Source organism: Pelodiscus sinensis, chromosome 4 (assembly GCF_049634645.1).
Source record: "Pelodiscus sinensis isolate JC-2024 chromosome 4, ASM4963464v1, whole genome shotgun sequence".
NCBI lineage: Eukaryota > Metazoa > Chordata > Testudines > Trionychidae > Pelodiscus > Pelodiscus sinensis.
Window position 1 is genome coordinate 68228745 of NC_134714.1, and position 24054 is coordinate 68252798.

The 24054-nt window shown below is 42.6% G+C and overlaps 1 protein-coding gene across 2 annotated transcripts in view; it reads left to right on the forward strand.

Annotated features, from left to right (window-relative positions):
• Window positions 1-24054, forward strand: part of DPF3 (double PHD fingers 3) — a 228061-nt gene that overhangs the window by 192901 nt on the left and 11106 nt on the right. For both annotated transcript variants that reach the window (XM_006130318.4, XM_025188288.2), the window contains exons 9-10: window positions 21092-21204; window positions 23326-23407. In XM_006130318.4, the coding sequence (XP_006130380.1) occupies window positions 21092-21204; window positions 23326-23407 (195 nt within the window). The remainder of the gene's footprint in view (window positions 1-21091; window positions 21205-23325; window positions 23408-24054) is intronic.

The window sequence follows — 24054 nt, forward strand, 5'->3', positions numbered from 1 at the left end:
CTTCTGGGTGTATTGTATTACCACAATATAATACTCGAAACCTTTCAGCCTTCTTGCTCAGGCTCAGTTAGTTATTTCACTGTATAGTGGGGCTTCAGCAGCCATATAAACCTGCTCTTTGTTTATATATTTTCAAGTCCTTCATCAGGATGTCTCCTTCCTTATAGACTTCCCTCCAAACTCAGTCTTTTGCAGCCCTTCTATCTGGGGCTTCATAATAACCAGGTTTTTGTTCCCTGTAGATCTCTTAGAGGCATATTCCTCAGCAGGATTCTGGTCCTTGCAAGTTCCTCTACCAGGCCTCTTCTGGGAGCTCTAGAGAGCTGTCACCTGCCTTCTTCCCAGCAGGCTTCCTTGCCTGACACTAGGCACCTAAATACCTTTAATAATCTGGCCCTGAAGCCCCTTTTACACTGTTTTAGGAATACTGCAGTTCTGTTCTGGCAGGGTAAAGGGGCCCTGTGTACATAAGAATCAGGCCCTTTTGTATTTAAGGTGCCCAGCACTAGTTCTCTTGAAGACTCTTACAAAGGCTGCATAGGTACTTGGATGCAGTTTCCTAGGAACCTGACCAGAGAGGTGCTGAGCATTCCCAACTCCCAATAATGTTAATTGGAGTCAAAGACATTCAAAAACTTGCAAGGCTGGGGGCTCAATGAGAAAATTCTTCAGGCCCTTTGTCATAACCAGAACTACCCATTACCAATCTTGTTTCCACTAAAAAAAATTAAAACTGCAGCAGGGCTAAGAGCTACAACTAACTCCCATAGGACAAGACAATAAGTACATAGAATAGTGTTTACTTTTAATTTTCATGATAGCCTGTACTCAGTGTTTCCTTTTAGTGATGAGTGGACTGTTTAATGAGAAGCATTTATGTCCACTGCTGTGGAACTTGCTAATTGGTTGTTTGATCAAATATGATATTTAGATTATATAAAATATCATGTATATGCATTAAAGAAATTCTATTAGTTTGGTAAAGCCTAAAATATGACTCACGTTTTGAATTTTTGTTCTGGTGGGGATGGTCATCGGGGATCTAACAAATGAATGTGTGTTAGTCTGCTGGTTTCCCCCCAATCCTTCCATCCTAAAAACAAAGAAAAAACCCTGAGAAAACACACCACCGCTTTTGCAGGACTTACTGAAATCACCTTGTGAGTGTCCCCTGCTGGCTGCAGCATGCGGTTCACTAATTAAACACTTCCCACTAAATGATGATATTTTGATGGAGAAGTAAATAAAAAGCAGCCATGTTGACCAATGCTCCATTGGCAAGAGAGGAAACCCAAAGTGTTTAAAGAATGGAGAATGGAAAAGTCATAAAATCCTAGAATCCTAGAATACTTGGACTGGAAGGGACCTCGAGAGATCATCAAGTCCAGTCTCCTGCTCTCATGGCAGGACCAAGTACTGTCTAAACCATCCCTGATAGACATTTATCTAACCTACTCTTAAATATCTCCAGAGATGGAGATTCCGCAACCTCCCTGGGCAATTTATTCCAGTGTTTAACCACCCTGACAGTTAGAAACTTTTTCCTAATGTCCAACTAAACCTCCCTTGCTGTAGTTTAAGCCCACTGCTTCTTGTTCTATCCTCAGAGACCAGGATGAACAAGTTTTCTCCTTCCTCCTTATTACACCCTTTTAGATACCTGAAAACTGCTATCATGTTCCCCCTCAATCTTCTCTTTTCTAAACTAAACAAACCCAATTCTTTCAGCCTTTCTTCATAGGTCATGTTCTCTAGGCCTTTAATCATACTTGTTGCTCTTCTCTGGACCCTCTCCAATTTCTCCACATCTTTCTTGAAATGTGGTGCCCAGAAATGGACACAATACTCCAACGGAGGCCTAACCACTGCAGAGTAGAGTGGAAGAATGACTTCTTGTGTCTTGCTCACAACACACCTGTTAATGCATCCCAGAATCATGTTTGCTTTTTTTGCAACAGCATCACACTGTTGACTCATATTTAGCTTGTGGTCCACTATAATCCCTACATCCCTTTCTGCCGTACTCCTTCCTAGTCAGTCACTTCCCATTCTGTATGTATGAAACTGATTGTTCCTTCCTAAGTGGAGCACTTTGCATTTGTCTTTATTAAACTTCATCCTGTTTACCTGAGACCATTTCTCCAATTTGTCCAGATCATTTTGAATTATGACCCTTTCCTCCAGATTAGTCACAACCCCTCCCAGCTTGGTATCATCTGCCATAAGCGTACTTTCTATGCCAATATCTAAATCGTTGATGAACATATTGAACAGAGCCGATCCCAAAACTGACCCCTGCAGAACCCCACTTCTTATACCTTTCCAACAGGATTGAGAACCATTAATAACTACTCTCTGAGCATGGTTATCTAGCCAGTTATGCACCCACCTTATAGTAGCCCCATTTAAGTTGTATTTGCCTAGTTCATTGAGAAGAATATCATGCGAGACTGTATCAAACGCCTTACTAAAGTCTAGGTATACCACGTCCACCGCTTCTCCCTTATCCACAAGACTCATTATCCTATCAAAAAAAAACTATTAGATTGGTTTGACAGGATTTGTTCTTTACAAATCCATGCTGGCTGTTCCCTATCACCTTACCACCTTCCAAGTGTTTGCAGATGAATTCCTTAATTACTTGCTCCGTTATCTTCCCTGGCACAGAAGTTAAACTAACTGGTCTGTAGTTTCCTGGGTTGTTCTTATTTCCCTTTTTATAGATGAGAACTGTATTTGCCCTTTTCCAGTCTTCTGGAATCTCTCCTATCTCCCATGATTTTCCAAAGATGATAGCTAGAGGCTCAGATACCTCCTCTATCAGCTCCTTGAGTATTCTGGGATGCATTTCATCAGGCCCTGGTGAGTTGCAGGCATCTAACTTTTCTAAGTGATTTTTAACTTACTCTTTTTTTATTTTATTTTCTAAACCTACTCCTTTCCCACTAGCATTCACTATGTTAGGCATTCCTTCATTAGGCTTCTCGGTGAAGACTGAAACAAAGAAGTCATTAAGCATCTCTGCCATTTCCAAGTTTCCTGTTACTTTTTCTCCCTCCTCCCTGAGCAGTGGGCCTACCCTGTCCTTGGTCTTCCTCTTGTTTCTAATCTATTTATAAAAAGTCTTCTTGTTTCCCTTTATTCCTGTAGCTAGTTTGAGCTTATTTTGTACCTTTGCCTTTCTAATCTTGCCCCTGCATTCCTGTGTTGTTTGCCTATATTTATCCTTTGTAATTTGCCCTAGTTTTTATTTTTAGATCATGCAAGATTTCCTGGTTAAGCCAAGGCGGTCTTTTGCCATATTTTCTATCTTTCCTACGCAGAGGAATAGCTTGCTTTTGGGCCCTTAGCAATGTCCCTTTGAAAAACTGCCAACTCTCCTCAGTTATTTTTCCCCTCAGTCTTGATTCCCATGGGACCTTACCTATCAGCTCTCTGAGCTTACCAAAATCTGCCTTCCTGAAATCCATTGTCTCTATTTTGCTGTTCTCCCTTCTACCCTTCCTTAGAATTGTGAACTCTATGGCTGTGTCTAGACTGGCCAGTTTTTCCGGAAAATCAGCCACTTTTCTGGAAAAACTTGCCAGCTGTCTACACTGGCCATTTGAATTTCCGCAAAAGCACTGACGATCTCATGTAAGATTGTCAGTGTTCTTGCAGAAATACTATGCTGCTCCCGTTCGGGCAAAACTTTTGCGCAAAAGGGCCAGTGTAGACAGCCCAGATTTGTTTTCTGCAAAAAAGCCCCGATCGCGAAAATGGCAATCGGGGCTTTTTTGCGGAAAAGCACGTCTAGATTGGCACGGACGCTTTTCTGGAAAAAGTGCTTTTGTGGAAAAGCCTCTGTACCAATCCAGACGATCTGTTCCAAAAATGCTTTTAATGGAAAACTTTTCCATTAAAAGCATTTCTGGGAAATCATGCCAGTCTAGACATAGCCTATGATTTCATGATCACTGTCACCCAAGCTGCCTTCCATTTTCAAATTCTCAACCAGTTCCTCCCTATTTGTTAAAATTAAATCTAAAACAGCTTCCTCCCCGGTAACTTTTTTAACCTTCTGAAATAAAAAGTTGTCACCAATGCAGTCCAAGAACTTATTGGATATCCGTGCCCTGCTGTGTTATTTTCCCAACATATATCTGGATAGTTGAAGTCCCCCATCACCACCAAATCTTGGGCTTTGGATGATTTTGTTAGTTGTTTAAAAAAAGCCTCATCCACCTCTTCCACCTGGGTACGTGGCCTGTAGTAGACTCCTACCATGACATCACCCTTGTTTTTTACCCCTTTTTGTCTAACCCAGGGTACGTCTAGACTACATGCCTCTGTCGCCAGAGGCATGTAGATTAGGCTACCAGACATAGTAAAATGAAGCAGCGATTTAAATAATCGCTGCTTCATTTAAATTTACATGGCTGCTGTGCTGAGCCGACAAACAGCTGATCAGCTGTTTGTCGGCTCAGCGCGATAGTCTGGACGCGCGGGTGTCGACATCAAAGGTATTTGTCGACCACCCAGGTATGCCTCCTGGGATGAGGTTTACCTGGGTGGTCGACAAATACCTTTGATGTCGACACCCGCGTGTCCAGACTATCGCGCTGAGCCGACAAACAGCTGATCAGCTGTTTGTCGGCTCAGCGCGGCAGCCATGTAAATTTAAATGAAGTGGCGATTATTTAAATCGCTGCTTCATTTTACTATGTCTGGTAGCCTAATCTACATGCCTCTGGCGACAGAGACTTTTGACACTTCCATCTCCTGTGTCCATCTCCAGCTCAGTCCAAGTGTGTACATTTTTAATATATAAGGCAACACCTCCTCCCTTTTCCCCTTGTCTATCCTTCCTGAGCAAGCTGTACCCCTCCATCCCAACATTCCAATCATGTGTATTATCCCACCAAGTTACTGTGATGCCAACAATGTCATAGTTGTATTTATTTATTAGCACTTCCAGTTCTTCCTGCTTATTACCCATAATTCTCACATTTGTATGTAGGCATTTAAGATATTGATTTGATCTTGCCTCCCAGTTTTGCCCTGATTCTCCTCTCTCTCTGCCATTATAGCCCACGCTCCCTCCTATTTCCACCCATCTCCCAGGTCTCCATGTTCTCCACTTACCCGTGGGCTTTGCTCACTTGTCCCGGTCAAATCTAGTTTAAATAGACAATGAAATTTTATTTTCCAGCTTCTAAGAGTACATTACCAACAATGACAAGTAAGCTTGTATAAAATATATTTTCTCTCTCTCACTCACACACAATAGCTGAAGAAGTCCATTTAAGTAAACGAGTGAAGTAAATTATTCAGAATTGTTTTTCTTTCTGTTTAGCTGAGTGATGTGGTGCTACTTATGTTGGAGTATACAATTACATGGCTATATTAGCAATAGCATAAATGATAGGCAGTTCAATAGGCTTGCATGGGAAACCTAGAGAGGTTACATTTCCAATGTATGTATTTAGACTGTGTGCTGAATATCCATTGTGCTGAATTTCCCTACCTGTATGATACAGTTCCCTCATATAACTGCAATGAGGTTTCTGTGTACGCAATGGCATAATATCTTATGCATAGTTACTTCTGCAGTTTATGTAATATTAAATAGTGACATTTAAATACATTCTCCTGAGTTTGCCATTTGATTTGAATTTTTGGGAACCATTCTGGCTAGTAACTTAATTCTGAGCTGATTATGCATTCTAGGAAGAGAATTGGTTGGTTGGGAAGACTGGTTATATACTACCCCCTCTAATTCCCAAGTTTAAAACCTAAGTTAAGAATTCACTTGACTGTGTCTGAATCTTTCTTATCTAATGGCTATTTCATAGGACATGAGTGAAATCACCTCTGTTCAGAGAACCTAGGTCTCTGTATCACTAAAGCCTCTTTGGGCTTGAGTGGGATTTCAGTGGTGCAGCACAAAACAGCACCACTAGTGCTCCCTTGTTGGAAGTCTGAGAAGAGAAGCCAAGGTCTGAAAGGCCCTCAGAAATCAGACAACCTCTCACCATTACTAGTGGGCCCTCCAACTAGGTCTGAGACATGTTAGTATAGCAAAACCTGTTTTGTGGAAATATAGAGGGCCTCAGGGTTTTCATTCTGCATCTTTTACCCATACTAAGTGCACACAACAATTGTGTTGTGGAGCAGTGCTCTACTTGCAGCACGGCAGGTCTTCCTTACAGAACAGTATAGGGGGAAGTATTTTTTAAAGAGCCAAACAGCCTTATAAGGGGTATGGGAGAAGGGAAAGTCCTGTGGAGAAACGAATTTTAAAAACAGAATATTTATAACAACAACAAAACAGTTACAACATTTTATCCAAAGTCGATCCGTGGAATGTAAAATACCAACTTAGAAAAGAAGTGTTTTTAGTGCTTGAAACAGGGGAGTGTGTGACATTTTTGGTCCCAACAGCTTGGCAGGCTGGTTCTAATGTGTGGTACAAGATTGGTTAGGATCCAATCTTCTACCTTTTGGGAAAGGATGATGTTACCAGGGTCTGGTCTGGGGCATGACTAGGAAACTGTTATTTTCAAGGGTTACTTTCAATGTATCTGTATGCTGGACAGCACTCGGATCCCCTGCAGACGTGCTGCTGTCTGTTTGTATTAACACAACAGTTCAACGCCAGAGATATTGAAGAAGGAGCAGGTATTAGGGCAGCAGCAGTCAGGGCTGTTGGTTCTAACAGATGGCAAGATTATTGCTCATATAGGAAGGGTGGAGATCATATTTATTTTTTAGATAAGGTTCTTTTTCACACACTGGCAAATGGATACCCAGTCTATGGCTTCCCAAACACTGAAGACACTACAACATTCCTTTCATTATAACTACTGCTGGAAATTTCTGGCTTCCTTAGGATAGTAATGTTGTATATAAGCTGTAGGGCACTGGGAAGAGCTTAACTAAACTAAACTAAACTAAACTAAACTAAACTAACTAACACCCCTAAACCCCAGCAAAACAACAGCTTCACTCCCCATCCTTTATTTTAGTGTTTACGACCAAGTATTTTTGCTTCACTGCTCAATTTGAAAGGGTTAGTGAGCCTGCCAGCTGATTGAAAGCTCTCTGGTGTGTGAGCTGGCCTGGCTGGGGAGCCTGCAGTGCATAGTGACGAGGTCTGAGCTGTATTTGAGTTTTTTTCCAATGCAGTTTGTTGAGGGATAATAAAAGGTCCCTCAGTCAAGTGATATGTTGGTTTTCCAGTTTGTGGTGATTCACCCTGTCTGGACATGCAGCCTATCTCCCTCTTCCTCACTTTGCTAGACAATTGAATACAGAGAAGTACCTTGTATTGACATGAATGTAGTGCTAGGGATGCTTTACACAGCACAATCGCCAATACGTGCCTCTGCTGGGTGTAGTGCTGCAGCACAGCAGCAATAGCACTCTCAGCCATACTTTATAAGTTGGTATCATTTTAGTTATTAGGATCTGTGTTCCTGCTACTGAAAGCCCTGGTATACAGAATCTGTGCAGTGCCTGAAGGCGGTTTCTTTCCTGTTGGTACTGGTAAGCAGCCTAACTGCCTTTTGGCAATTAGCAGATCATTACCCATAATGCTATGCACACTGTGATGAGGGCTGGTGGTTTTTTTGGAGGTCGTGCTGACCTAGATTGCCCCCAGGAATTGTACAGTGCTGGATGGTTTATGCAGTTCAGTAATGAGCTGATGCTTCAATACAAGGTTATTTGAGTGCTTCCACATTTATTTTTCTTAGGCAAGAAATAGCCATTTTGCTTAGCAGCCAGCGATGTCTAATAGGGGTCAGTTTGGGAAAGAGGGAAGCAGCACATTGCTTGAGTCAGGATGGGAAGTTCTGGGAGGACAATGGTTTCAGTGGGTCTCAGGACAGATTCCACTTTTACGCCTCACAGCTGAGGCCTGTTTTACCACTCTGTTACCCACAGCTTGACAACAGTGTCCTCAAGCTGGGGGTAACAGAGTGGTGAAACAGGCCTCAGCTGTGAGGCGTAAAAGTGGAATCTGTTCTGCGACCCACTGAGGGACCCTCTGACTTCCACTGAAATCAACTCAGGAATGAATTATCAGGCCCTCTGTTGTCAGGAAGCTGGACACACTAATCAATGAGCAGAACACATTCTTACTGCTCCATGAGACACTGTGTCAGGTATGACGTGGGCCTGATTCTCTGCTTTGCGCAGTGTGTGCAAATAGGGATAATAGCTCTTTACTTCTGCCCAAGGTGCAAAGCAGAATCAGGCCCACCTTTCCGTACACAGTCTGATTCTTATTATAGTTACTCTGGTGCAAATCTGGAGCCAGTAGCATTGCACTGATCTGAAACTGGTGTACCTCACAGGGGAAACTCAGCTGTATCTCTCTGTAGCTTGGCATAAGTGGTGAAGATATTCATGTGAACTGAAGAGCTAGGTGATAAGCCTTTATTGTGGACCTTGCCCTTCACTTGCATTCTGCTCAGTAAGCCATCTCCTCTGGACTAGTAATATTCCAAACCTTTGAGCTGCTTGAAAGAGAGCTCAGTTCTTTTGCATAAAGCATTCTTAGGAATAGCCTAAACAGCTGAAACACCATAAAACCTCTCAGTCCCCAATACAGTAGCAAGTCAAGGAGTGGGACTTAGCCCATATACGCTGAGCTCTGGAGATCCCTGGCTGCCATAACAGCTTTGGGGCAGCAGCTGCAGGCCACTGTACATTAGAGCAAGTTGCTCTAATTTACCCCAGTGTCTGAACTGTCTGCTAGGATTTTAAAGTTTGAGGCCCCAAGCAACCCTTTCCTTATCAAATGTGGAATCTGGCTTCCATATTGCTTTAGCTTTAGATTCAGAGCTGCAGCACGTGCAATAGTAAGTTCTGCAGCTGTGACAGGTGTAATGTCTCATGCTGTTTGTTATGACTGCAGGATTTTACATGGCAGTTAGATACTGGTGGAAAGGAGAGATGCTTCCTTGAGGGTCCCATATGTATTACAAACCCGGGTGTGCATACGTGCTATGCGATGGAGCTGGAAGTTTTCAGTAGCAGTGTCTGTTGGCTCACCTGCATGTTGTTTGTTGCCTTGTGCTTGAGGTTGTAAGATGCTGTGTGGGGTGATGCTCCTTGAGTTCTCTCTTGCCACTGCATGGTCAGAGTTGGAATCCTCTGTCCTCTGTGCTGTAGTCTATATAGTTAGCTAGTTTAGTTATTCTTAATGGTGTAGAGACTTCTTAGTAATTGCTCGTGCCATGCTCAGGCCCTGCCTCAACTTTGTTGGGGGACTATGACTCATGTACTGTGTTTCAAAAACTGCATACTGTTCCTTTGCTCATTCTCAGTGAATAGCGAGCACTGCTGCTACTTGTACTGCTTGGGGGAGGTGCAACCTGCTGTGTGCCATGAGATCTGTAAGTCCTTTCTCCGTGCACACCTGCAAGGCTCGTCTCTTGCAACCCTGGAAGTTCCTCATGGAGGAGGTTCTCTGCCATGTGGGAAGTGTGATTCAGGAGTGATGAGTGATGGAATGGATAGTGTACCTTCCTTCTCCAGTGGTGAGTGCTCTACCCACTGCCTTTCACCTGGATCCATCAGTACCACCAGCACAGGACACATACAAGCAAGAGGGCTGTAAGCGCTCTCATGGGTTCCACGGCAAATACCCCCAATGGACGTTTCCTTGCTGAGCTGTGCCAGGTTGGGTGAGACTTCGCGTCTGGACCCCACCATGCCACCTCTTAAGGTTCCCCACTCAGAGGCTAAAGCTAAAAGGAAGGAGAAGGCACTGGTACCACAACTGCTTTCCCACCCATGTGAAGAGACAGCCCTCCATGGCATGTACCCCATTGCGACTACAGTCCCCACATGTGGACTGTATATGCCTTCATGCTCCAGTGATCAAAGCGACATCCTGTGACATCATGTGTGCTTCAAACATCTGTTCCCAACAGCTCATCCAGACCTGCTGTATCCACCTTCTTCACTGCTTTCAGTACTGCAGCACCCTTCTCTGGCAGAAGCGCTGCTTCTCATTCGACAGAAACCACACCTGGCGATAGTTCACGGACCACCTATACTAACAGCTCCACTGATACTGGAGGTTTCTTCAGACTCAGACTGGATTCATCAGGGGAACGTCATTCAACCGTGTGTCATTGTGCGGCTCATGTGACAACTGTACTAGGCATGGTACCCTTCTGCAATGCTGCCTTGGCATGGATACTCTTGAGGCCCTTCGTATCCGCAGGACCCAACCCCATAGGCACATTGGCTGCTCTGACACCCATACCTCTGTCCAGGCCCACCTTCCCAGAACTTGCACCCTTCCATTTGGGCTCCTGTGCCAGTGATCAAATCAGTGCCTAAACCCCTCTCAGCAAAGGCTTCTATGCCCTGTTCTTTCTCATCCCTAATCATCAAGCAAATTGATGTCCAAGACGTCTGAGCCTCTCCTCCCCCATATATGGTCTTGCATAAAGACAAACTTTCAGTACACCTTCATCCTAACTTTCTTCTGAAAATGGTCTCAGAATTCCAGCCACCTGCCAGTCTTCTGTCCTAAGCCACACACCAATCTGGTGGCCAGGCCCCCACACTTATCGGATATCTGTCACGCACTTGCATTTTAACTTTCCAGAACCATCACCTTTTGCACCGCTCTGTGCCTTTTTGTAGCCATTGTGGAGAGGTGACAGGGCCAAGCCCTCTCTTCACAGCATATATCAAAATGAGCCTCTACATGCATCACAGAGTGCTATGGACTGTCAAACACTTCACTGATCCACAAGATTAAGGCTCACATCTCATGGGCACATGCAACCACCTCCACCTTCTTGGTGGACATCCTATGGCATGACATATGCTTGGTGGAGACCTGGCTTACTGCGCATACCTTCACTACCCACTATGCCGTCACCCAGGGAGCAGTGGAAGACAGCTGTGGGCTCTGCCATCCTGCAGACAGCAATACCTCTTACTTCCTCGCACCTGCCTCCAAGCTGATCACTGCTTGATGCTCATCTATGTTTGGAATACATATAGAGTATGTCTACACTGCATTCCTCTTTTGAGACAGGAATGCAAATGCAGCTGAGCAAAATTGCAAATGAAGCGCGGATTTGAATTTCCTGTACTTCATTTGCATAATGGCATCTGAGCGCTTTTTCAAAATGCCCTATTTCGAAAGAAAAAATGCTGTCTGGATGGGGTTATTTCGAAAAAAAATCTTCTTTCAAAATAACCCTTACTCCAGGCTTAAGGGTTATTTCAAAAGAAGGGTTTTTTCATGAAATAACCCCATCCAGATGGCTTTTTTTTTTTGAAACAGGGCATTTCAAAAAAGCGCCTGGGCCATTATGCAAATGAAGCATGGGAAATTCAAATCCGCGCTTCATTTTGCAATTTCGCTCAGCTGCATTTGCATTCCTATCTTGAAAGAGGAATGCAGTGTAGACATACCCACAGAGACCATCACTGGAAGAAGAAGAGGAGGTTACTTACTTATAACTGGAGGTTCTTTGAGAGGTGTGGTCCCTATTTGTATTCCTGGATCTGCCCACTGCCCCTCTGCTGTGGACTGTGCAGTTCAGCAATAAGAGGGTAATTGAGGGTGCATCGCCTCACATGGCCTCTTATAACCTCGCCTGGACCATTAGGCAATGTATGATGCATTTGTAGATCAATGGATACTGCTACTGAAAACTTGTAGCTCTGGTGCATGGTATACATATGTATCTGCATTTGCAATACAAATAGGGACCACACATCTCAACAAACTTCCAGTTACAACTAAGTAACTTCCTCTTCCAATTGTCTAGTCAGACATACAATATTTGTTGTACCCTGAAGTCTAGCCCAAAATATAGAACTCATACATTATGACACTTTATGTATATTAAAGTGATTTTAGGGGCTGTTAAAATCTATTAAGTATATCTTTGTCTTTTCCTTCCAAGAGCAGTATAGCTGAATTATATGTGCTAAGGAAGTCTGGCTTTACAGGGGAAAAGATTTTTTGAATGCCATTTTAAAACAGTCTAAAACATTTGAAAGGTATTTATGGGTAAAATAGCAGTATATACATAATACATGGTGGTTGAGGTGGGATAAACATTTTACTGGAACTCTTTTTAGATGTCCTGAATAATTCTTCCCTAGCTTTGCCATGTGTGTGCTATAGAGGTCATCTCAAACATCTTCTAGAGCAGTGTTTCGCGGAGCACTTTCAGAAACCACTTTGAGAAACACATTAACTGGCTGCCCGGTTTGTTTATTTACTGGTGCTGCGGCCACGGAGCCTCGCGGCTCCCATTGGTTCCGTTTTGTCCTTTGCAGCCAAGGAGAGCCACGGGAAGTGGTGTGGGCTGGGCCACTGCTTCCCGCTGCTCCGTGTGACTGCAAAGAGTGAAACAGAACCAATGGGAGCCATGAGGCTCTGTGGCCGCGGAACCAGTAAATAAACAAACACTGATCTAGAGCACACCCTTCTAGCATGAAGTATTTTTTCTCTCTTTCAGGTAGGGGTGTGTCTGAATGTGCACTCCCCCAAAGATATGTACATAATTATAATACACACATCCTTTGAGTCAGATTTTGCTCTCAATTAATTTCATAATCAAGGTGCTTGGCTGTAATAGTAGAATTTACCCCAGTTGATGAAATCCTCACTTTCTGTATAAATGTCTTCCACATTTAAACACATTCCCTCTACATGTCTGGCCCTAAACAATTGGCAAACCCAATTTTCCCCAACACCTGTATTTATAATGGAGCTGAAATTAACGTAGCTATTTTTGACTTCATTATTTATGCAATATCATCCATTATGATAATAATTAGCACTGACAATTTTATCTGCTCTGTTAATAAAGACCTTGCACCTATAACACTTTATCTCCACAGAACTCAAAGTGTCTTATGAATATTAACAAATTATGCCTTACCCAACTCCTGTCACAATAATTAATGCTACTTGCCAAATGGGGAACTGAGTCACAGAGGTTAGCTGGCTTGCCCAAGCTCGCATTGGAAGTCTGTGGAAAGGTTAGGCACAGAACTTAGAACTGCCAACTCTTTTCTCTCTGTTTTAGCTACTAGTCATGATTTCTTTCGATCAGAGATTTCCTGGGTGTTAATGGGATGAACTCACAACATTATGGCTGTGTCTAGACTGGCATGATTTTGCGCAAACACTTTTAATGGAAAAGTTTTTCTGTTAAAAGTATTTGTGCAAGAGAGCGTCTATACTGGCATGTGCCTTTGCACAAAAGATTTGCTTTTGCGCAAAAGCATCCATGCCAGTGTAGACGCTCTCTTGCTCAAGAAAGCTCCGATGGCCATTTTAGCCATCGGGCTTTCATGCGCAAGAAATTAACGTGGCTGTCTACACTGGCCCTCTTGCGCAAGAATACTTGCGCAAGAGGGCTTATCCCTGAGTGGGAGTGTCAGAGTATTTGCGCAAGAACCACTCATTTTGTACATTACAAAGTCAGTGTTCTTGCGCAAATACTCACGGTCAATGTAGACAGGCAGCAAGATTTTGCGCAAAAGCATGCCAGTGTAGACACAGCCTGTGGGTCTTGTGCAAAGAGTAGAAGGTATTTTTGTTGTACACTTTTTAATGTCCAGCAAGTGCTGAATTTTTCTCTTTAAAAAATGAATAATTGATAGCAGATTGGTTCAATTAGTATAAATAAAGAATCATTACAAAATATGTCAAATCAGAGCTCTTACGAGAGAAGGGCTGTGTCTAGCCTACACATTTTTATCTGTTTTATCTAAAATTGCCAATATTTCATATACACTACTACTCTCAAGGTACATATGGGAATGGAAGTCATGGTGGGAAATGTTAAGGGAAAATGTGTTGTATACTGAAAGCTAGAGAGAGAGATCTGGCTAGCTGGTTTCTTGGGGTACAGATGTCTCAAAGAACTGTTTGAGGTTGGGAGATAGCTAGGAACCGGACTCCCAGAATGATCCTTGGGATTGGCATAACTACAGTCCAGCACAACTCTTAGGAAGTATATGAGGTAATAGAGTGAAGCCTACACTAAGGCCCAAACAACCCACTGTAAAACTCCCCTAGCATTTCCAGGATAACTTCAAATATAGACCATAGGCCATTCTTTCTTCCAGCTGCACGTATACAGATCCCATGGACTCCATCTGGACTCATGCCTGAATAATTCAGAGGAGAATTAGACTGAATGGCTATTATGCAAGAGTTTTGTTGGTCCCTTGAATGACCACTTAAAATAGGAACAACTTAAAAAAACCAACAAATAGCCCAGCAGCACCTTAGACTAACAAAACATGTAGATGAAGTGGGTTGTGCCCATGAAAGCTTACGATACCATCGACATGTTTTGTTAGACTTCAAAGTGCTGCAAGACTGTTTGTTGTTTTTTACGTTTTTCCTGTTACAGACTAACTTGGCTACCTCTCTAAGAGTATGTCTACACTGCACTCTAAAATCGAAATAAAATATCCAATTTGCATTGAGCAAATTGCGTATCTTATTTTGATTTTATTTCAAAATAGGCTATTTTGAAATTTGGCACGCATACACGGTGCCAAATTTCAAAATAAAGTGCTCTTTCGAGCCATCCCTTATTCCTCCTGCAACAAGGTTTACAGGGGTGGTGAAATAGTGCGTCTATTATTTCAAAAAATATTTCAAAATGACGGGCGCATTTCTTGGACGCAGGGTAGCTATTCCGGGATATCTCTGGTATCCCAAAATAGCCTTGCAGTGTAGATGTACCCTATATTTAAAACAGGTTTCAGTGTATTAGTGATGAATATTTGATATTCTTTGTAATTCAAGTGAATTACTTCACTGAGACTGGCAATACCTGGAAGCATACTACCTTCTCTTGCATGTAGCTGCCTGTACTTCCCAAGTGATAGTGCATCAGAATCTCTTTTATTTTTTAGCTCTGTCCACACTGATCAAGCAGAAATTATGGGGTGAGGAATGGTGTGCTCTGCTACAGCTGAATGGCCACAATTACTGATTGAGCTAATTCTTCCACAATTACTGGCATCTTGGAGCTAGCTCACAGAATCAGACTGGCCTGAATACTAACTAAGGCCACCAAAGCCCTTTAAGGCTCATTCTGTAGCAGAGCAGCATTTGTCAGCAGCACCTGCAACACCAGGATAGCATGCCTGCAGAATAACTACTATCTCCTTGTAGGGAGCAGCAGTACACATATTCAGAAAGTAAATCCATGGTTGGATATTGAAATAAAAGGGCAGGTTTTCTCACTCTTATGTCACCAAAAGAGGCAGAAATTAAATTTTTAATGCCTTCAATTCTCCTTCTTTTCTTTAATAATAAAATACTAACTGGGTGTAGCAATATTCAGCACTTATGTTTTTAACATTTTCAGTATATTACAAAAGCTTAATTCAATTCTGGTCTGTTCTAAGGACAGGGAGCTAGAAACTCCTGAGTTTTAATCTCTGCTCTGATACTGATTATTTTTGTGGGCTTGGGCAAGTCACTTAATCTCTCTGTGCGCCCGCTATCCCATCTATAAAATGGGAATAATAGTACTTCCCTAATACACAGGTATACTGTGATAATCAGTGAATTAGGGCTTCATCCTGCAAACACATGCATAAATCTTGGCATGATTAGAGTTTGAGTATTCTGAGGAAGAGCTCTACTGAGAGAAAGTGCTATGGAACCACCCAGAAGAAATATCTAGTGTTTCCAAATTTTGAAATTTGACCATTGATTAATGCTTTTTCTTAAAGTTCCAGCTCCTGGAATCCCGTGATTATGGATAATTTCAGCTGCCTCATATTTATAAGTTTCTAGCCTTTGTGGCTACTAAGGAACGCTTCAGAATGGGACCCTGAGTGGCAAACACCAGAATAAAATGAAAAAGAGCAAGAATCTATTATTATTTTAAAAAATCTTTTGCATTTTAAGATAAACTCATAATTTTTCAGAGGCCTGACTCATGATTTTTGAATGCTGGTGTTAGCAATACTTGACATGTATAAGCATAAGGAACTATAATTATAGGCAGAAAAGTGAGGACAGAATCTGTATGTTACATCATATCTCCCATTAGAATTACTGTTTACCTTTTTATTTTCAGTAATTGCTGTAACAACAGTGACACCAACATGGATTCAGTCATAGCAATATGAGGCGTTTGAGTTTTGCAGTGGCTTTGCTCTGGAACTTCCATTATATACATTGTGTGGCTGCAGCATTGGGCATTGTACCTGTACAATGTATCTGTGATTGTTTAAAGCCCTGAACGCTTTATGGACTACTGACAGAAAGTAACCAGGAGTCCAGAGGGTCTTCATTATACATTGATTAAAAAACAAACAAACAAACAAACAAAAAGTCCACCTCATATAGGAAGGAGAGAAAAGGACTGAAAAATACCATAATCTTGTCTGATAGTTTCACTGTATGCTGGTGATATGTTCCTCTTGAAATTGGGTGAAAATGCCTTTTGCCTGGCATAAATGTTTTCAGATTTGTTTCTTTTAAAAAAGGAAGCTGGTGCTTCTTGTTCTCTCAAAATCGCCTCTGCATTTGTTTGGAAAAGATTATTGATTGGATTGTTAATTTAAATAGTCTGTGGTTGTTGTGACAGCGCACATTGTTACAATTAACCTTGTGAGACAGAATTCATTATTGAAGAAGCACTAATGAGCCATTCTAAGGTCTGTACTGATTACAGAATGCCTGCATGCAGCAGCTCACTTTTGGCCGCAATGTCATTCCTGGTCTTTAGTGTCACATAGTCAGTGAAGGCTGGAAAGATTTAAAATATTGTTCAAGATATTTATGTGAAAATCTTCCACCCTCCTATCCTATACTAGCACTATATGCATGCCCAGTGAAACTGATTTCTCCTACCTCCAAAGCAGCCGTCTACTGGCTGTGTTGTAAGATCAACCAAAATGATGTTTAAAGCAACAATGGGGCACCTATGAAGTACTGGTAATGCAGGTGTGAGCCACAGAAATTCATTCAGATTTGGGTTCTGATTCTGGTCTATCTACGCATTAAACTAGTTGCTGAAGGCAAGGGGATTGCTTCGTGTCACCCTCCTTAATGCAGCTGTGACTGCATGTCTTTATGGTGTTCCATAGCGAAAGTTACCGTTAGAGTCCAGTGATGGTCTGTTAGAAAAGAAGCCGTGTAAATCTTTGTCTGGGCTACTACCTTTGTGCATTTTAGCCGTCTGTCTATTTACTTCAAGGACACTATACATGTGTACTACTTCTCACTCCTGTGAGCTTGCAGAGCCCAGACAGATATGTGAGACGGAACTGGAGTCTCTTATTATCTGTGTTATTAACTGGGTTTCAACTGCAGAACCTTCCCTGCACATCTCAACAGCACCTGACCTATGTTAAATACAGTTTATCACAGGACTATAGGAATAAAGTATTTCTAGGCAGTCACAACCCCATACACAGAGAGCAATACCATCTTCATAGCTCCCTGTTGCACACAGCTCCACCACGTCTTTCGTGTGGGCCATTCTGTGGGCTGCTCTTTGTGCAAGTCAGTAATTGTAAACAGGCCTTTTCTGCTATGACTATGAACCTGCAAAAATATGTCTGTCGGACTGGAGTTCAATTAGTCTGCTCTCCCATGCTTCGCAGGGGGAATGCCAGGAGCTGTTCTTCTCAGGAGCGTGGTACAGCATAGCCACAGAAATTCTCTCTGCTATGGCGTTTCCACTCTATCACACAGAAGACAAGGCCATTCTAGAGTGGAGCTGGAGAGAGCAGAAAGGAGAGCAGGGCAAAGAAAACTCCTTTGACTTCTGTGCTGTCAACTACACAGCGACAAAGTCTCCAAGCTTTGATCGAACTCCCAGTGCACTCAGTGTCAGTTTTTCCATTGCCAGCAGGGGCAGTTGGACTGGGGCTGTGGTCATCATGAGGAAGGGCCTTGAACATGAATCAGAACCTGACTTGGAGGTTGGAAGGAGAGAGAGCCATGAGACAACCGTTTTCTTCAGAAAGTGAAGAAACTCAGGTATAGCAGAGAGAGAGAGTGCTAGTTCTAGGGATATACAATCATTTGGCCATTGGAAATTGGTTCTTCAGGAATCACAAAGTTCTGGGACAGAACACTGTGGATTGAATAAACTGGTACCCCATGCACGTGACTTTTGCTCTTCCTCTAAAAACAGGCCAGGCTGGCACGGCTAGTAGATCCAATGGCTAGGAAATGTTTTACAATCTCCATTATCATTTATTACCCTAACTCAAGAGGCTGATTTCTTGTAGGACTTGTGGCAGAAGGAGCAGGGCGGATTAATTCAGGGAGGGCATACATTGGATGAGGAGCAGCTTGTAAGAAATTGCCAAGATGTTTTTGGGAGGAACAGATGGGAGGGGTAGAAAAGTGGGTGGCCCAGGCTGAGCTTGTTGGCAAAGCAGAATAGGGCCAAAGGTGACATGATAGAAGATAGATGTGGATAAGGGAGGAGGAATAAAGCTGTGGAAGCCCTTGGTGGCTGGAACAAGAAACCTGAACTTCCTGTGGTGTAAAGGAGGAAGCTAGTAGCGGGAATTGAAAAGGAAGAGGATGTGGCCAGAACAAGGGGCAAGAAGTATGTGTGCAGCAACGGTGCTGTGTGTGGGCAGGAAGAAGGTGATGCTGATGTCAGGGAAGCTGAAGAGGAGCAAGTGATAGGCATGTGGTGAGGAGAGCCTTCTTTGTGTCTAGACAACAAAAACAGTATTCTAAAAACATTATGGAAGAAGAAGTGGAAAGATTTGGAAACAGTCTGGATATATGGGGAAAGAGAGGGAATGATTCCTGGGTCGGGGTCTGATTGCCAGGCAGAATGGAGCTGTCGTCCAGACTAACAGATAACGCAGGCTTTGTGTGTGCATGTGTGCATACCGAGCCCTAATTTACTTTCTCTTAAATTTCATTCCTTTCCTTCTGGTGCTGATTTCATGTGTGACTGAAGCTGGTGACTCTGTGATTAGTGCATGGGGTCCCTGTCTGAGTGGGTTTGTTTGATATATCCCAGCACTGTGCAGCCTTTGTGGACATCGATTAGTTGCTATTGCAATGAACTCTTCTCTTACGTGTCGCATGGTGTGCTTGTTCAGATTACTGACATTAAAATGAACTTCTGTTTTTGCCGGGAGTTAACCCTGAAGGCCCAGCCAAGTGTCAAGTCAGGTTCTGCAGGCTCCATCTCAGCAAGAATGCCTTGAGTCACTCTCAGAGATAGCTCCAGTCACAAAATCTGGGCCTGGACATTGCATAGTTCAGGATGTGCAGAGCCTTAGTGTTGGTTTGATGCATTGTAATGATAGGTTCCATTTGCGAAATTTGAATTTAATTCTGGTCAGAGATTTTAAACACTCCAAAGACTGGCAATCTTCTTAGCTAGGGTTTTGTTCTGGCCCTGCCAGTACACACATTGAGACAGTTTATTCTAGCTACTAAAAAAATAACATTAACAGACACTGACACTGATTTTAATATTGCCTCCCTTTTATGTTCTGTTCTTTTCTTAATTTCTGAGCATTTATTTTACCACTAGATATTTTTAGTTTGCACATCGATCCAACACTAATGTAACCAGGGACCCAGAATCCTACAGCTATTGGTGACTGTACAATAATTGATTTGTAAAGAAGGGCTATTCTCTATCAGCATTATTGGTTACCCAGCCAGTCTCAGAAACCATTTATGTAACTGCCTAAAAAAATAGAAGCTGCCAAATATTACATAGTAATGACTGGACAGTACAACAGAAAGAGAGAAACATTGCTGAGGGGTATGGTAGTGAAAGGAAAATTCCCACATCCACATTTGTAACCACCAGGGAATGACAGACGTTAAATTATTTTCAAAATATCTTCTACTTTTCTACTTTGGTCACCCTACTAAGAAACGGCCTTACAACAATGGAGTTAAAAGGCTTTTTTCCCCCCCGGTCATACTGGTAACTGCCCAATATTAGCAGGTGTGCAAGAGACAAACCATTGTGTATTTGTACAGTATTCCTGAAGATGTCTAAAACTACATTGTGTGTGTGTGTGTGTGAGCCTTATATACATCCACACACACACTTCCTTTATGTACCTCTTTCCCCCCATGCAGTATGTAATGATAATACTTGTGTGTAGCACAGAAGGTGTAAAACACAATGGTTTCTGAGAAAAAAGACAATATTTAACTCCAGGTGACCCTTGCAAACTCGAATAGTGATCTTGGGATACAGTACTTTATTTAGTGGTGTCTATGGGGTTTTTTCTTGTTCTGTTTTACAGAAGAAACACTCACCCTACCTTGGTTTTCTTGTTTGTTTATATTTTCCCCTCCAGAAAGCCCATTGCTGACCCCGCTACCGTGGTACTGCTGTTTCACAAAGCTGGAGTTGACACGCATGTAGGAGTGGGGGTTGTCGCTCTGGCAATTTGTCCTTCCCAAATAGATGTGACTGTTTTGCTAGCTTTCCTGTATTTATTCCTTTTGTTTAGTTTGTTTGGGGGAGTTATTGGCTTTTTGTTTCTGTTTTTTTTGATCCTGGAAGGTTAGCTGTGCAATTTGGTTTCTTCTGTGCCAAACAACCTGAGTAGCACAGAGCTCTTAAAAACCCCATCCCCCTTCATGTTGTCCCTGGCTCTGCTGCTCCCACTCAAGCAAAGTTTACAGAATCATTCCTTTATGCGTAGATCTTTGGACAGTGGGAAGGGAAGCCTTGAAAAGAGAAATAAAATCCCATCTCTACCATGACCTTCAATCAGGCTGAATTAACTGGCAATTAAAGCACAATTCAATTCCTATTAAGATGGATAAGTTCCTTCTGGAAGTGGGAGCTTCTGATTTCTTTTCTTCTCTCACTTTCTTTTAAAATAAATGTTTTTAAGAGCTCTGAACAAAACTGCTTTGCCAATGGGGAAATGAGCCGGGATTTCTCTGATTTTTTTTGTGTGCCCAGCAGCGAAAGGGTTAATGCCTGCTTTCCTCTTTGGTATCCGTTAGTTGCCGCCCATGTTGTGATCAGTCCATGTCCATGTGTATTTTGTCCCCAAACTTAATGAGTAATTAAAAGAGTAAGCCTTAATAATGACAGTCCTCTCCAATTCTCTTCAGGACATCCGACCTGCCTGCAATTCACCACAAACATGACTGAAGCTGTGAAAACCTATAAGTGGCAATGCATTGAGTGCAAATCCTGCAGCCTCTGTGGGACTTCTGAAAATGATGTGAGTTTGTTTATTTTTTATGCAGTTTAGTGCTGGTGAAAGCTTCTGTAATGACTGCCTGTCCTCTGTTTCGCTACAAAATTCTATAACAGTGGCAACAGTGATGTCTCGCGCCTCCAGTATAAACACCAAAGAGGGGGTGGAGTTATTTAAGTGAAAGGCCTGTGCTGACATCAGAACAAATTCAACATAAATTGGCCATCAGCAAGTTTAGGGTTAACATTAGAAGAATCTTTCTAATCATTAGAGGAACAATGGTTCCGCATCAGAGGAGTGATGTTCTGGAAAAGCCTTCCAAGGAAAGCAACGGGGGAGGGGGAGGGAACCCAACTGGATTCAAGACTGAACTTGATAAGTTTATGTAGGAGGTGATATAATAAGACTGCCCACAACTGCACGTATCCCATATTCTCAGCAGCTGGAGATGGACACTAGGGATACATCTACACTACAGAAAAGATCGAAGCTGCCACTGTCAATCTTCCAGGATTCAAATTAGCGGGTCTAGTGAAGACATGCTAATTCAAACTGAGAGGATCATTCTGGTCACTGCCAGTAGTCCTGCATCCACAAGGAGTAAGGGAAGTCAAAGGGAGAGTGCTCTCCCTTTGACTTCCTGAAATGTGGATAGTGCCAAAAGTCGAGTTTAGGTACTTTGACTTCATCTATGCAATTAATGTAGCTGAAGTTGCGTATCTTAATTTGACCTTATCCTGTACTGTAGACATACCCTACATGGGGAGGGCTGTCTGGGTAAGTCTACATAGCAGTGCTATTTTGGGATAATGGATGTTATCCCGAAATAGCATTCTGCGCATCTTAACAACACGCCCGTTATTTTGAAATACATTTGAAATAATGGGCTTCTTATTCCGTCTTTTTGTAAACCTCATTGCATGAGGATTAAGGAAGACACTGGAATAATGATTTATTTCAAAATTAGTCCTGTGTAGACAGCGCCAAATTTCAAAATAAGATATTTGAAAATAAGCTACACAATTTGTGTCGCTCAAATTGCATAGCTCATTTTGAGATATGTGCTACTGTGTTACTACAGAGAAATCTTTCCCAGGTCTCTGGCTGGTAGGTCTTCCCACATGCTCAGGGTCTAACTGATCACCGTATTTGGGGTTGTAAAGGAATTTCTTTCTGGGTCAGGTTGGCAGACACCCTGCCTGCATCTAGACTGGCAAGTTTTTCCGCAAAAGCAGCTGCTTTTGCGGAAAAACTTGTCATCTGTCTACACTGGCTGCTTAAATTTCCGCAAGAACACTGACGATCTCATGTAAGATTGTCAGTGTTCTTGCGGAAATGCTTTTGCGCAAGAGGGCCAGTGTAGACAGCTAAAAACTGTTTTGCGCAAAAAAGCCCCCATGGCGAAAATGGCGATCGGGGCTTTCTTGCGCAAAACCACATCTAGATTGGCACAGACACTTTTCCACAAAAAGTGCTTTTGCGCAAAAGCGTCCATGCCAATCTAGATGCTCTTTACCGCAAATGCTTTTAACGGAAAAACTTTTAACGGAAAAAAGCATTTGCGGAAAATCATGCCAGTCTAGACGTAACCCCTGTTTTTTTTTTTAACCTTCCTCTGCATCTTGAGGCACAGGCCACCTGCTGGGTTGAAGTAGAGTAAATGGAGAATTCTCTTTGACTTGCTATGGGTCTATTAAGGAAGAGGAGGGAGAGGATCTGTGATGTGCAGGAAGTCAGACTAGATGACCGTGACTGTCCTTCTGGTCTTAAAGTCTGTGTGGGTATAATGAAGTGGGAAATCCAATCTCATATATAGATGTTGTCTGCATCTCTCCATTTATCTGATCTTGTTGGTGGATTCCCCAGCTCAAAGGGAGATTTCTCAGTTGGAAACTCAAGCTGTCTTGTACATCTCAGAGATGGCCAGGAGGGATTGCTGTGGCAAAGTGATGAGAGCGTGGTGGTTGACCCTGGAAGCAATAATGTGATCTTTTGTAAATCCGTTCATGTTCCTTATATCCTTATTGTTAAAGCTATGTTAAAAAATGCACACTACTGATTACATATGCTTGTTTTCCTACCTTGGTAATAGACTAATTTGCATTCTCTTTCCTTCCCCTCACATCCTCAACAATTCTGCTTCAGGACCAGCTGCTCTTCTGTGATGACTGCGACCGTGGCTATCACATGTATTGCTTAAATCCACCAGTATCTGAGCCCCCAGAAGGTAACATGTTTTGGAAGTCTACATCAAGAGCCACAGAAGGGCCTACAGGGAGGAGGGAAAAATTCAGAAGGTGGCCTTGGGCAAGGTGGATGAAGGAACCAGACTCAGAGCAATGAGGCAGAGGCAAAATGTCAGGCACCTTTTTAGTGCACATCTGATTGATGACAGTTGGCTAGCAGGGAAGCAGATCAAGGACCCAGTTTTGAAGGAATACGAGAGACCATTTGGAAGTGTTGAAAGAGTCTTTATTGGGAGAAACCTGAGCTAGAAGAAATCTCCTGTGTAGGAGGGGTGAGGGCTGATAATTTGGTGGATTGGACCATTAACCTATTTCTCAATTGTGGGGAATTCACAATATCCCTTGATGAAGCTATGCAGGGAGTAGCCTGTCCTTCCTGACGCATGCTGAATTTTTCAAGGGAAAAAGCAATCTCAGTGGCATTTCCTCTTGAAAACCACACTTCTCACCTGAATGTTGTGTTCTCCTTCCAGGTATTGTCCCAACAGGCATGCCACGTTATTAATCAGAGGTGTGTTTTGTCAGCAGTCTCTGCAGGTCTGGGCCTGCACAATACTCATCCTGGTGCTCCAGACCAAGGATGTATGGGAAGGGATGGTTCTGTGGCACACTACTTTCTCAACTGAGC